The sequence below is a fragment of the Tiliqua scincoides genome, chromosome 10, assembly GCF_035046505.1.
Source record: "Tiliqua scincoides isolate rTilSci1 chromosome 10, rTilSci1.hap2, whole genome shotgun sequence".
NCBI classification, from domain to species: Eukaryota; Metazoa; Chordata; class Lepidosauria; order Squamata; family Scincidae; genus Tiliqua; species Tiliqua scincoides.
In genome coordinates, this window is record NC_089830.1 from 266,849 (window position 1) to 281,573 (window position 14,725).

Below are 14,725 nucleotides of genomic sequence, written 5' to 3' on the forward strand. Positions count from 1 at the left end.
GACTTGACCTCACAGCCCTTGTGCTTAAAATTGGCAGAAATGTGGAGGTTTCTCCATGAGACTCCTGGAATCCCAATCATGTTCAAAGTTACCTGAATGGCACGCTGTGAGCACTTACTTTCAAACTGTACCCCCAACACAGGCAAGGGCAGTGACATCTGGCCTGTTCCATGTGCGTGTTTAAGACCCTCCTGGCCCCATATCTGCACCATAGGCCAGCTTGCATTTTCTCCAAAGCTTGAGGTCCACATTTTTCAACTTGGACAATATGGATTCCAACTCGGGTATGGGGGGACAGGCTTTGGGTAGAAAGTCTAAGGTGTGGCATCTTACTGTTTGCAATCCTAGAGGCCTGTAAAGGACAACATGGAGCTATGAGCTGAAGGCAGGAGCCAAGCCAAGCACCATCCCCATTCTTGCCATTTCATTGGGTGGGGGTGCTCCCAGCTATTTTCGTGGCTGGCTCTAAAGTTTCCTTAAGGCCTTAATGTTGCCATCCTGTCACATTAGAGCATTTCCTTAGGAATTCAGCAACTATGGCTGGAGGGCACACAGAGCCACAGGTCTTGACCCCCTGACCCATATGGTACCACCACCGCCCTGAGATCCAAATTCTTTAGCTTTGGTCATTCTTCAGATACCTTGGAAAACACCTTTGGATTGATGGAGCTGCTGCTGCCTCCCCAGTTCTTGGAACTGACCCAAGAGGACACACAGCCTCCTCCTACATGGGAAGGAGGGGAAGGGTCCGGTTGGGCCGGGCTTTCCCTGTGCCAAATGTTCCACGCAAGAGCTGCTGCCCCCCTGCCCAGTACCTGCCCCCTAAGCCTGGGGGGTGAGGCTGTTTACTGCTCCCTGTTGCTGCTGACTTGATGCTCTGAAGCCTGTGGACCCAGTTGCCCCCCACTGATTTCCAGGCGTCACTCCCGCGTCTCGGGAAGGAAAGATGAACTGTGCATTTCCTCCTCCTCCCGGAAGTAGGCGGGCTTCCCCTGAGAACCGGGGGACTGCTGCGTCTTGGCCGGACAGTTAGCCACCATGTGGGCAGTGCTTTGGCAGAAGTGGCACTTCTTGGGCTGGGGTGGGAGCTTGCATTCCTTGGCATGGTGATCCAGGCCACCACAGTTGTAGCACCTGGGGGAGGAAAGAAGGCAAGAAGCATCAGGAAAAGGGAGCGTGTTGGCTGAAGGCCACAGTTAGCCTGGCACTGTCTCTTCAAGAGCAAGGCCCTTCCAGTGGCAGCACCCTCCCTCCTGGAACGCCCAGCCTGAGGCTCCACAGTCCAGCTCCTGCTTCAGGTCGCAAGGCTGCTTCATCCCAGTTCCTTCGCATCCTGGGAGGAGTGGTTTGTCCGAACTGCCCCAGGAGGGCACCTGCTCAACCTACTTTTAAAGCCACCCTAACAGACAAAGGCACCCCCGGTGTGGGCATGCCCTCCCCATGCTTTGGGGATAGTTTCCCTAATTGCAGGGAGCACACCTCTGTTATTGTGTGGGGCTGGGCCTGGAGGGAAGTTAGCCACCAAACCGGCCTGTGTACCATGGTCCTAAATGAGCATGTGTAAGGAACAAAGAACATGCATCTGAACACCACTAGGGGGCAGCTCTGCTCTGCCAAAACACAGTCAGTGGCACACAAGGGGAGATCCCAGCTGTTCAACCACCACTATAAAAGGAAAAGACAGATATGTGTGGGGTGGGGAGACCGAGGGCAATATCTGTGCCCTCCCCATGTGCTGGTACTCATTCCACATGAGAAGGCACCACAACTCACTGGAAGAGCATGTAGGAATGAAATGGGGGGGGGGGGAACCAGGTCACCGTTTGGAGGCGGAGGGGGTCTGCCTGCTTTCTGTGCAGGAAAAGGCCCTAAACGCACTCCCTGGCAGCATCTACAAGCAGGGCTGGGAAAAGGCTGGGCTCTCACATGACCCTCACCAGTCAGAGCACACCAGGGTCTGACTCCGCTCATGGCAGCACCACACGGTGACACGCAAACTCTGTCACATGAGCCACACGCAGCCCATGGGCCCAGGGCCACTGTCCTGGGGTGCCTCCTGCTCCTTTCTCTTCACCTGCCACCTCCTCCTATGTGAAGCAACTGCTGTCCTGGGTCCCAGTGAAAGAGCGAGAGCAAGCAGGCCTGCAGCTCCAAAGACCACAGACACTCGTCTCCCATTGTGAACATCCTCAGAGACAGGCACCAAGTGTGTCTACTGCCTGTGATTGACCTGCCCCAGGCAGCTGTAAGACCGACAGAGGCGGCTTCTCATCTGAAAGTTTTGGGTCCCTGATTTGGGTCCCTAGGGAAGGTCTCTCCCCATACACATTCCTTCCTGCACTCAGTGCCACGGGGTGGCATCGATCCTCATTTCTGAACTGCTGGAGCAAACACAAAGGCTTTTTTTTATCAGGGGAAACCCACTGACTGGCTGCACAGCTCCACCCTGCAAACACATGTCCGCAGAATGAGGGCACTGGGCCGTGCTATTCAGCCCCGGGTGCTTCTGACCTCTGCCCTTTCATTGGAGCTTCTGCCCTTTCCCTAGAAATCTGCATCTGTCTCTCATTTAAAAGGCTGAGGGGAGCGTCTTGGGCCCTGCAGTCCAATCCCAGCCACAGGCAAGTCAAAAGCCACCAGCCTCCATGTGCTGCAAAGCTCTGGTCTCAAGGCAGCCAGCTCCATGTGGCTGCAGTTGTCAAGTCTTGCGCATCTGTGCACATGTGTTTGTCCAGGTCATTCCATCAGGCATATGAGAAATTTAGCATCCTCCCTGAAGGCAGCATTCCACAAATTCTTTGTTCCACCACATCTGAGCAAGTTTCTAGCTCTCAGGGAGATGGAGACAAATGCGAGGACAACGCGGGTTGTGTCATAAGAAACTGATGACAACTCATCGACATGAGCAAGATGTCTCACTGAATGCCCTGGTGCTTAGTCATGCTGACTCAGTTGCACTCCTAACCCTTCTGCAGCCCCATGACCAGGAATCCACATGCTGCCCACGGCCCCCGATCCTGGAAGTAATTGTGGCCACATTACTTTCTCAAACTGTGGGTCCACGGCTCACCAGTGGGTCACAACCCAATTTTGGGTGGTTCAGGAACTTGACAGGGCAGATAAGGATATGTGTCTCAAGGGTTAACCAGGCTGCTGCTTGGGAGGGGGGAGCACTGCTGCACAGAGACTTAAGTGGCTGGAAAAGTGAGACATTTCTTTCAATGTGTCTGATGCTAAAAAGCTTGAGAACCGCAGTCACAGCCCCTTCAAGACTTAACAAATGTGGTGGATGCTTTTGTGGACTGTGGATGCATGGAGTGGAATCCTCAGTAAGGAGGCAAGGCACATGCATGCACACACAGCCACAGCCAGAAAAGGGGAAGCCATGGAGTCAGGTGTTGCAAGTTGATAGTTAATAGATGCGCCCAAAACCAGTTCAGGTCTGAGATATACTTAAGAGAAACTGACAGTGTTGTTCAAGTCTCTGCAGGCTTGCTCAGTTCAAAGAGGACAGTGAAGGAGGATGTGGTTGGCGTGTGACCGATCTGAGGAGAAGAGGCAGCAGTGGCAAGGTGCGTGTGGGCCCGAGAGCCGCTGACTTTGCAGAAGAGGAGGGAGGCCAAACCCTCACCTTGCAGGCACAGGTTCCCAGGTCAACGCCTAGCACCTCGGGCGAAAGAACAGCAAGGCCAGGAAGGGTCTCGGAGGACTGCCACCCAGCAGGATTAACACTATTGCTCTAGATCAGGGGTCTCCAAACCCCGGCCCGGGGGCCAGATGCAGCCCGCAGCAAGCCTCTTTCCGGCTTGCAACCAACCTCTGTCCCCTGAAAGCCTCTGGCCCACTCAACCAAACATGACCAGAACTGTGCTCTGGTTGTGTCTGGAGGGTGTTCTGAGGGCCGAGAGGTGGAATGAACCAGCCCATTCATTCATTTATTCACTCTAAGTTCCATCTCTAATTTATTTATTTAAATTTTATATTTAAATTTTTTTCTGGCTCTTCACACCACGCCAGATCTTTGATGCGGCCCTCTGGCCAAGAAGTTTGGAGACCCTGCTCTGTATCAACCAGAAGGTCCAGCCCTTACAGGGCAGCAAACATCTTGAGATCTGTTCACAGTTAAAAGAGCTCAGCTGTAGCGGGCACTGACCCTGTTGCACCTGCATGACTTCCCTACCCAAAAAACAGGAATGACCACAGGCTTTTGTGCAAACCAAGCCCACCAAACAGGTGCTTGGGGAAAGGCTTACCTGTCTCCCTTCGACCTGCGCTTCTGGAGGTTTTTCCCCTTTGGTCTCCGCTCACTGCCAATGCAGAAGACGCCCCCTGGACCAGTCACTCGGATGGACTCGAGCCCCTTAGAGGACTTCTTGAAGGTGAATTCCACGGCCTCTCCTTCCTTCAGGCTACGGAACCCTTCCATGTGCAGTTTGCTCTGGAAACCAGAAAAGCAGCAGAGGGGCAGGAAAGATCAACCACAGCAGAAGGTTCAGGGGAGGCCCGCGAGGCAAAACTTGGTCCTCAGCACTGTGGGCTCACCAGAGCACAAGCCGGACTCTGGATCTGTTTGGGGCTTCTCAAATTACATGATGGTGCAAACACCAAACATTCAAAGATAGGCACAAAAGACAAGGGGTCACCTATTCCACCTGTGGCAGACCTGGAGAGATACATCTCTGGTCCAATGCTCTGCTCTTCAAGTTTCATCCACCACCAAGTGTTCCAGGGAGAACAGACACAGAAAAGCTTCCAAGCAATGCTTGCTTAGAAGGTGAGTGAGAATCACCCTGCTGGATCAGGCCACGGTGCTTACGCTGACATCCCATCTGTCTTTCATCAAGGAGCTCAAGGTGGCCTCCTTGGCTCCCAGGTGACTGTCAACCCAGGCACTGACTAGTCCTGCTTAGCTGCAGCAAGATGGCTCTTTTGTGCCCCGAGACCCTGACCTGGGAAGTGGTTAGATCCACAAGGACATGCTCTGTTGGGAGTGGAGTGGGGAGCGGGGAGAGTGGCAACATGTGGCCAACTGGAGAGTCAGGTTATTCTTTCTGCTAAGCTCTCACATGATTAAGGGCTTTCTTGCCAGAAGCCTGCAAAAATAGCCCAGAAAAGGACATCACCAGCTGAAGAAGTTTGCTGCCCAAGGTTCAGATTCCTTACCGCCGTGAGAAGCACTGCCATTTTCAAAGAACTTCACATTGATTATAGATCCATAGAGTTGGAAGGGACCTATAAGGTCATCTAAGGTCACCTGCAACAAACCCTGCAGCGAGAAAAATCAGTGCTCACCTAATGAGTGAAGTGGGGATTCCATTCTGCTGTGGTGACTGCAGGAATGTACGGAACAGGCGGGCAAAGGGGAGCGGAGCGTGAGCGAGGAAGAGCAAGAGATTGTCCACACGTCCCTGGGGTTGAGGTCTTTGCTGGTGAGAAGTCTTCCCATAACCAGCTAAAGGGATAGTGCAGGACAGGGGACTGAGTCTTGTTAACTTTAGCCGACTGAAGGAGCAGTGCACACGCATTCTGCAACCAGAGAGGTCAGGCCTGCTAAACCTTGCTCTGCACAACCCAGTGGCATAGCTAGAGGGAGTGCAAGGTGCTTAAGTTTTGCAGGGAGCCTCACTCCCCCCTCTCCTTTGGAAACATTGCAGGCTGAGAGAGTAAAACTTTGGCAGCCCAGAATGGCTCTGAAGGGGAGGGGCTGCTTGCACGCTAGGGTGAGGTTCCTTGCAAAACATAATGCTTTGCACTCTCTCTAGCTACGCCACTGGTGCAACCATTTTGCCCTGCCCCCTTCCCCTCTCCCCATCATTCTCCCCTGGATTTACTCAGGTATCTAGAGACAGTATCTTTAAACACCCACCTCTGACAACCCATGCCTTGAAACACCCATGCAACTGACAACAGAGGTTTTTGCTGATGGAAGGTGCTACCAAGTTGTAACTTTTATGGACTTTTGGGTTCCACAAGACCCTTGGCTGTTCAGTTGTATGCAAGGTCCAGTCCTATTCAACTTTCCAGGACTGAGGCAGCCGTGCCAACAGGGTGTGCACTGCATCCTGTGGTGTGGTGTGGGGGGTAGTCATGGAGGCCTTCTCAAGGGGGTCCATTAGCGCTGGAAAGCTGGATAGGGCTGGGTCCACAGTCTCTATAGTGTCTACTGCAGGGATGGCCAAACGTGCTTAATGTATAGGCCACATACAATAAACTTCAGATGTTTGAGAGCCACAATATTTAAGAAGCATTTAAATTCTTATATATATATATATTCACTGTGAACAATAAATCTATGTTTTAATCCAGTGGACTCTCAGCTTATAACTGGTAAATAATTATAAAAACATTTTTTATTTACCTTTTATATTAATTGTGATGCTGAAAAGAGCTCAGCCAACATATTTCCATGAGCTGCACATTGTACATCAAAGAGTTGCATGTGGCTTGTGAACCACGGTTTGGCCACCCCGGTCTAGTGCATCTGCACCGGCAGAACCCAAGACAATCAGAAACAGCAGGCACGCACGCACGCACTGAGTTTTAACTAATTAAAACTCAATCAGCTTCATTGAAAGTCTCCATTGAACTGCCCTACTTGTAACATCTGCAGAGGGCCCAGATCAGGTCTCTAAGGGCCGTTCCCTAACGCTTCTTAAAAGCTGATCAATGACTCTCCTTCCCCCCCCCCTTTTTTGCCATGGGGCTTTCAGTTTGCCAGTGCGTCACAGCTCCCTTGGGGCTCTGTAGAAAAGCAGAGCTGGTTAAATTCTGTGGCTCAGTTCCACCATAGTTTCTTCTAACCTTTTCATAGAGACTGATTTGCCAGAATAAGATTCTGCTCCCCCCCCAAAAATCAAAATCTATACAAGTTGTGTTTTCTAAGCAGAAACTAATTAGGATAATTAGATTCAACAGTGAGCAAAGAATACTCTAGCCCTGCAAATAAAGCCATTTGGCTCAGATAGGGTGCATTCTTTTCTGTCCAGTTGAGATACACTACACATTGAAACAGTTATCCCCCCAAATTTTAGTTACATCATTAAATTAGTCTTAAGTGCCTAAACAATTAAATTCACACTATTTGCATATTTCTACGGTCAGTTTTGAAAGAAAAAGGCATGCTTCTTTGATAGGTACGCATATTTCACAGAAGGGCTCAATTTAGAAGAGTCATTCCCTAGGTGTGAGAGCCGAAGGGGAACCCCTCTTCTAAGGTGGGAACTGCCACTTGCAGTTTCAACTCTTTGATTTTAAAATGTAATAAAGTGGTACAGGAAGATTCCCTTATCTGGACTAATCTGAAAGACCTTTTTTTAAAACTTTCTGTAGTGTGAACACCAGGAGGTCTTGTGCTCTTTCCCACACACATCGCAGGTACAGGTTGTGGTGTGTCCCTGTACAGACTGTTGCAAAATGGCAAACAGACCAGCAGACACCCATATGGGGAACAGTGAAAAGAACCAGAGGAAGCAGTTCTCATGATAGTGATGCAATTATTCCAAAATCCAGGCAACTTCCTGTCCAAGCAGTCTGGATAAGAACATAAGAACAGCCCCACTGGATCAGGCCATAGGCCCATCTAGTCCAGCTTCCTGTATCTCACAGCGGCCCACCAAATGCCCCAGGGAGCACACCAGATAACAAGAGACCTGCAAGGCTTTCTGGGAATTGTAGTTAAGAACATCAGAACAACCCCACTGGATCAGGCCATAGGCCCACCTAGTCCAGCTTCCTGTATCTCACAGCGGCCCACCAAATGCCCCAGGGAGCACACCAGATAACAAGAGACCTCATCCTGGTGCCCTCCCTTGCATTGGCATTCTGACATAACCCATTTCTAAAATCAGGAGGTTGCGCATACACATCATGGCTTGTACCCCAGAATGGATTTTTCCTCCAGAAACTTGTCCAATCCCCTTTTAAAGGCGCCTAGGCTAGACGCCAGCACCACATCCTGTGGCAAGGAGTTCCACAGACCAACCACACGCTGAGTCAAGAAATATTTTCTTTTGTCTGTCCTAACCCACCCAACACTCAATTTTAGTGGATGTCCCCTGGTTCTGGTATTATGTGAGAGTGTAAAGAGCATCTCCCTATCCACTCTGTCCATCCCCTGCATAATTTTGTATGTCTCAATCATGTCCCCCCTCAGGCGTCTCTTTTCTAGGCTGAAGAGGCCCAAACGCCGTAGCCTTTCCTCATAAGGAAGGTGCCCTAGCCCCGTAATCATCTTAGTTGCTCTCTTTTGCACCTTTTCCATTTCCACTATGTCTTTTTTGAGATGTGGCGACCAGAACTGGACACAACACTCCAGGTGTGGCCTTATCACAACGGCATTATAATATTAGCCGTTTTGTTCTCAATACCCTTCCTAATGATCCCAAGCATAGAATTGGCCTTCTTCACTGCTGCCGCACATTGGGTCGACACTTTCATCGACCTGTCCACCACCACCCCAAGATCTCTCTCCTGATCTGTCACAGACAGCTCAGAACCCATCAGCCTATATCTAAAGTTTTGATTTTTTGCCCCAATGTGCATGACTTTACACTTACTGACATTGAAGCGCATCTGCCATTTTGCTGCCCATTCTGCCAGTCAGGAGAGATCTTTCTGGAGCTCCTCACAATCACTTCTGGTCTTCACCACTTGGAAAAGTTTGGTGTCGTCTGCAAACTTAGCCACCGCACCAGGGATTAGTATCCCTGGATAAGGGATACTCAACCTTTGGCACATTTTAATCTCAGGGATGCATTGATTTAAAGGGCTGCAGTCCTACTTTTAAGTGAGTAGATGTGTCCATGGAAGGAACAGCATTGCAGAATGCCAGCCTCACCCGCCACCACTCGTTTCTGCAGGGCCAACTAAAGCATGAGGATAACTGTTGCCTTAGGTGCTAAACTGGGGGGGGGGCTCCACCAAGCACCCACTTCCACTGCCCCTCCACCCCCACTCCCTAGACTCTGAAAGGGAAAGGGGGACAGAGCAGAAAAGGAAGCATCTTCCACACTCTCACCCTCCACCCTCTTCTCCACTCTCCCTCTTCTGTTCCATCTTCCAGTCCCAAGAATGAGAGGAAAAGGAGCAATGGCAGCAAGGCCTGCCTGAGGAGCTGCGGGGCCCAGTGGGAAACATTTTTGTGGGCCCCCACCTACACGGGGCCCTCCTACTCAGCAGGATGAGCATCCATAGCAAGGCACCCATAGAAGCATCACCAGCAACTCCTTGGGGTGGGGGGGGGAGCAATTTCAAGCCAATTTGACCCAGGGGTAGGCAGGTGGGCCACCCAGTGGCAACGCTCCACTCACCACACACTCCTTGCAGCACCTTAGCATGGAAGATTCCATGCCATAGCATCAGCTGTGGGTGCTCTGCTCACCACCCCAGTGCAGAGCCCAAATTGCCTAACACCAGCCCTGAGTGGCAGGCAGCTGGTGTGTTCCCAGGCAGGAAGTGGAAGCTTTTTGCATGCTGGGTCAGGGCCAGGCGAACCTATCTGACCTGTTGCCTGCACCAGGTTTCACACCCCACCACCATTCACTCCATGGACTGGGAGAGATTTCTCAGCTGCTTGGGGGATGCCTTCTCACAGGGCAAGGACCTCCAAAGAGCAGCACACAAGTCAGGTCTCTAACTTATGAGTGAATGCTGATTATAAAGACAAGAATTCCAACTGCCCCATGAGAACAGCTGACTTCTTGGTAAGCTGTAGAAGGAACCAAGGGGATGTGAAAACACCAGAATTCATTAAAGTCACAAACAGTCTAACTACCTTCTGGGATTGGCTGTTTTTGTGTATACAGGCCTGTAGATAATATCCATATTCTAAAACAGAAATAAACACAAGCTAAAAATGTTCTAGCTCAGTGTTCCTCAACCTTGCAATCAGGACCCCAACGGTGTCACAAAGCCTTAGTTGTGGGGTCAAGGCAACTTACATACATGAAAAAGGCTTCCCTGTAATAGAACACCACCAGGTCAAGGGGAATGTATCTGGTGAAGACCCCTTCAGGTACCAGGGGATGGTGCCCAGTCCTGCTCAGGTTCTCAGCAATTGTGCTAAAATAGCTTCCACTACAGCCAGGCTTCAGGGGAATTTTTTCTGTTCTCTCTAAAGAATATTTGGTTATAGTGAACAGTGCAGAACAGTAAGAGTGAGGGGCGATGGGACGGGGTGGGCAGATAGCGTCCTGGGGATGGGTGGGATTGACAGTGGGCTCCCCTGTTTCATATTTTAGAGATACTTACTTATTATTATACAGTATTGGGGTTGTGGCACGAAAAAGGTTGAAGACCACTGTTTTAGCAGTTAAGATGGTTCTGCTCAAAACAGCATAAAAGAAGGTAAGGGGAAATGCCAAAAAAGTCAGATATTGAGTGCCAGGTCAGCTGATCATTCTTTTGGGGACTATCAACCAATTAAAATATTTTGGCTGATTCAACATCAGTCTTGTAATGGATCAATCACATTTAAATAAATTTACATATACTGAAACCTCAGTATTTGTGCCACCATGCAGTGGTGGAGTAGCTAGAGGGAGTGCAAAGCACTAAGTTTTGCAGTGAGCATCAGTGCGGCATACAAGCAGCCCCTCCCCCTCTGAGCCATTCCAGCGGCAGGAGCAAAATGGAGGCAAATGCCAGAGAAGATCCAGAGAAGAGGGGAATGCTTCTGTTTTGCTCCCGCTGCCTGGAATGGTCCCAAAGGGGAGAGGAGGGGCCACTTGTACGCTGCAGTGAGGCTTCCTGCAAAACTGAGTGCTTTGCACCCCCCTCTAGCTATGCCACTGCCTTCATGACAATGAACCAGAAGCTGCTGCTCTTTGAGGAAAGGCAGGCTGTCAGCCTTATGATCTTATCCGGTTCCTATTCACATTAACACCACAGATGCAAAATAATATGGAGCAAAGGACACTGCTGCTAACTTGTAGCCTCACTGGTTAGAACCTTCTCTCATCAGCTAAAAGAGGCCCCCACAGCTAAAGCAACTGAAGCTTTAGTTGATCAATCTACCAATTAAACTCGATTAAAGCTTGCAGCTCTTTATTCTTGGGGGAGGCAATGTACGGCAGCCCCCAAGCCCAGATTTCCAGGAAAACTGGGCATTGTGAATCACTCCCACAACTCCTAAGATAGTCATACAAACATAAGAACAGCCCCACTGGATCAGGCCAGAGGCCCATCTAGTCCAGCTTCCTGTATCTCACAGCTGCCCACCAAATGCCCCAGGGAGCACACCTGATAACAAGAGACCTCATCCTGGTGCCCTCCCTTGCATCTGGCATTCTGACATAGCCCACTTCCAAAATCAGGGGGTGGCACATACACATCATGGCTTGTAACCCATAATGGATTTTTCCTCCAGAAACTTGTCCAATCCCCTTTTAAAGGCATCCAGGTCAGATGCCGTCACCATATCCTGCGGCAAGGAGTTCCACAGATCAACTATGCGCTGAGTAAAGAAATATTTCCTTTTGTCGCCCCAGACCATGTCACAGCAAAGTCCTGGAAAACACTGATAGAACAAAAGGTTGACACTGAACTCCAACCAGCATGTCAAACCACACACACAACCCTGCAGAAGTGCCACCTCCAAAGAAAAGGGTTTGTTAGAACTGCAAGTGATTGGCTCAGATGCATCGCTGAAGTTTAGAAAACCAACAGTTTGCTCCTGGGGCTTCACAGCACAAACCCCTGCATGTCTACTCAGGAGGAAGCTCCACTGAGTTGGACTCACTCCCAAGTAGGGGTGTTTAAGGTGGCAGCTTTGTGTAATGATTGTTATTAATAACAGCATTTATACAGCACTTTTAAGCGTACAAAAGTGTTCCCCCCACTGATTGTCAGAAGACACTGTCCAGCTCTTTAAATCTGGTTATTGTTTATTATTTGCATAATTAAAGACAGGGGCATGAGGCCCAGAGAGCAAAGGGGAGGCAGTTTCTCTTAAGGCCACTTGCGTTGCTGGCTAAGCTTAGATTTTAAACTGGGGGCCTCTCAGCTCCCACCTCTCAGAAACTACAGCCATTAAGAGCCAAAATACTGCACTTGGGGCAGAAAATGACATCTTACTATTAAAGTGATCCCTGTGGTCACCCTTTAACCTGCGCTGGAGATGCTAAAACAATCTGGTTCTGCCTCTCCTAGATTAACCATTCCAAACCCTACTCAGAAGATTCCCACTATCACTCCTGGGTACACAACAGTTGCTTAGAAAAGCTTTTTTTTCTGAATGGAGAGGGCTCACCATTCATTAGTTGCTCAGTAACCCCTGGTCACGTGACCACACTAGGATTCCCTCCAGTCTAATTGGAGGAAATGCCATATTTTGACATGGGCTTGCCTGGTCTGTACTCCCTTCCCAGCAGAAGATTAACCCCTTCCAAACCTCCATGACCACCCTCAGTCCAAATTCTAAATGCCTGGGAATGCTAGATAGAGCAGCTGGACAAGTGGCAGCCAATTAACAGTCCATTCCTGAGCTTCCCGGCTGAGAAATGCTGCAAAGCGGCTACCTGTGTCAGTGGGTCCCCTGAGGGGAAGGGGAAAGCCCCAAGCCCTGCAATGGGGCTTCTCAAGTCTGCACAGACTATTTTGCCAGCACAGAGCAACTCTGTGTTAGGCCCTAGTTCCTCCGCCATCCCCCACCCTCATTCTGCCCTCCCCCCTCCAGAGACCACGCAGTTGCATTGGGGCTTCCTGCTGGTCCCCTTCCTGCTGCAGGGCACCTGACTGATGCGGGTCTAGCACCAGCTCTCCTTCCTTGCCAGGTGCTGTGAACCTGCTTTACGTTTACCCACCACCAGCGCTAGGGCTCAGCATCGCACTGGGCGACTTTAGGATTGGGCCCGAAGGCTGCAATACTATTCACATGTACCTGGGAATAAGCCTCATTGATTACAGTGGGACTTGCTCCTGAGTAGACGTGCATAGGATTGGGCTCTCAGTCAGGTGCAGGCTGATGAAATGAACCCAAATGCACAAAAGTGGTGTACAGTGCACAAAAATGCAACTCTGTCCTAAACATCAATCCTAATTGACTCGGGTGGATGAACATGTTTTCTAGCCTGAAAAGACAAAATGTTTCAAAACGGGAGGGGAAATCCAGTTCAACCCTGTGCTGGTTTCGAGGCAAATTATGGTTTCCAGAACCATAATTCATCCAGTGTGGATGACACGGCAGACCAGAGTTACCATGAGAAGAACCAAGAGGGATGACAAAGGAAAACACCAGAGGGCACGGAGCAGGGATGTGCAGCGGGTGGGGAGGCAGGTGAGGCAGAGCCTCCCACTGGAGTCCCTTGAAAAGCAGCGCCACCGCAGGAGGTGTGCAGACACTCCCAATCCACACACTCGGTCTCGCCTGCTTCTCCACCCAAAGCACATCCCCAGGGTGGACTCGGAAATCATTCTGAGAATTTCGCTTTCCCAGCCAGGCAGCAGATTCCAGGCCTCCGAGCTGCAGAGGCAGGCTGTGCAGCTGGACGGCCAGCGAGAGTGCCTGCCCTTCGCACTGCCTCGCCCTCAGACAAGCAGGAGGAACACAAATTAATGCAAACCAGGAAATGGGTGTGAGCTGGACAGGCTGCAGCATGTTGTCGTTCTGGGTGCAGAAGTGCCTTTTCTCAGCCCAGAGTACAAGCTGCCTAGAATTGCACCTGGTAACCATTTTCAATATCAGGACAGCCCCAGAACCAGTCACCTAATTAGAAAGGCGCTTCTGAGCATGGGCAGAGCGTATTCTCACCACCACCCAGTAATTACAAACCTTGCCCCATCATCAGGGATTTGAGTTCTGCTTGTGCATGTGCATGTGGCACTGCTTGGCGGGTACGGCTGCTGGCAGTGGCATAGCTGGAGGGGGCGCAAAGCAGGAAGTTTTGCAAGGAGCCGCACCACAGCCTCTGTCTTGCTCGCATACTCCAGAATGGCTCGGAAGGGGGGGGCACTTGCAAACTGCGGTGAGGCTCCCTGCAAAACTTAGTGCCTTGCACCCCCTCTAGCTATGCCACTGGCTGCTAGAGCTTGTGGTACCTAAGCAGAGGACGCGAGATCCTAGGGGTGGGGGGGCAGAGTACAACTATGTTGGGTGGTGCCGGATGGACACAACTGCTGGGCTTTAAACAGGTCCTATACTTCTGAAAGCATATCATTAATTTAGACATTGAAATGGTGCCAGGGGGGCAGAAATGCATCATTTCTCAAAGAGCAAAAGCTCTCATCAAGCCACGCAGAAACAGCTGCGCCCCTTGAGCTTGGCCCTTTGCCTTCAATTCTGTCCTTGCGTCGGTGGTTGGTTGATTGCAAGGGGCCCGAGAAGGTGGCAGACTCAGGGTGCCTTTCTCCTGGTCCGTCAACACTGCTTTCCTCCAACCTGCCACCAGAGCAAGCTGGGATGACCTGCTTCCCACTTGCTGCTCCTCCTCCATCAACACCGAAACTCCCACACTTCCCAGCAGCGTGCGAGAAGCGTGGCAAGGGCTTTTGAGGCCCACAGGCAGCAGGCCTGAAGTGGCATCAGGTGGTGTTCCGGGTCCCTGCTACCGGACCCATCCAGCGGACAACAGGCAGGTCTAATTTGCACTCCTCCGTATTGACTGCTCCATGAATCGAAACGACAGAGTGTCCGTTGCAGCACTTCCAGGATGGCTGCCTTCCCTCCATCGACCCGTGATGACACCCAAGCCACGCCCCACTTTGCAGAGGTGAAGGCAGGAGGGCACCT

General features: G+C 50.8%; 1 protein-coding gene across 1 annotated transcript in view; it reads right to left on the reverse strand.

Annotated features, from left to right (window-relative positions):
• Window positions 1–920: 920 nt before the first annotated feature.
• LIN28A (lin-28 homolog A) overlaps window positions 921–14,725 on the reverse strand; it is a 33,651-nt gene continuing 19,846 nt past the window's right edge. The window contains exons 3-4 of the mRNA XM_066638951.1: window positions 4,254–4,438; window positions 921–1,134 (exon numbers count right to left, since the gene is read on the reverse strand). Coding sequence (XP_066495048.1) covers window positions 921–1,134; window positions 4,254–4,438 — 399 coding nt within the window. The remainder of the gene's footprint in view (window positions 1,135–4,253; window positions 4,439–14,725) is intronic.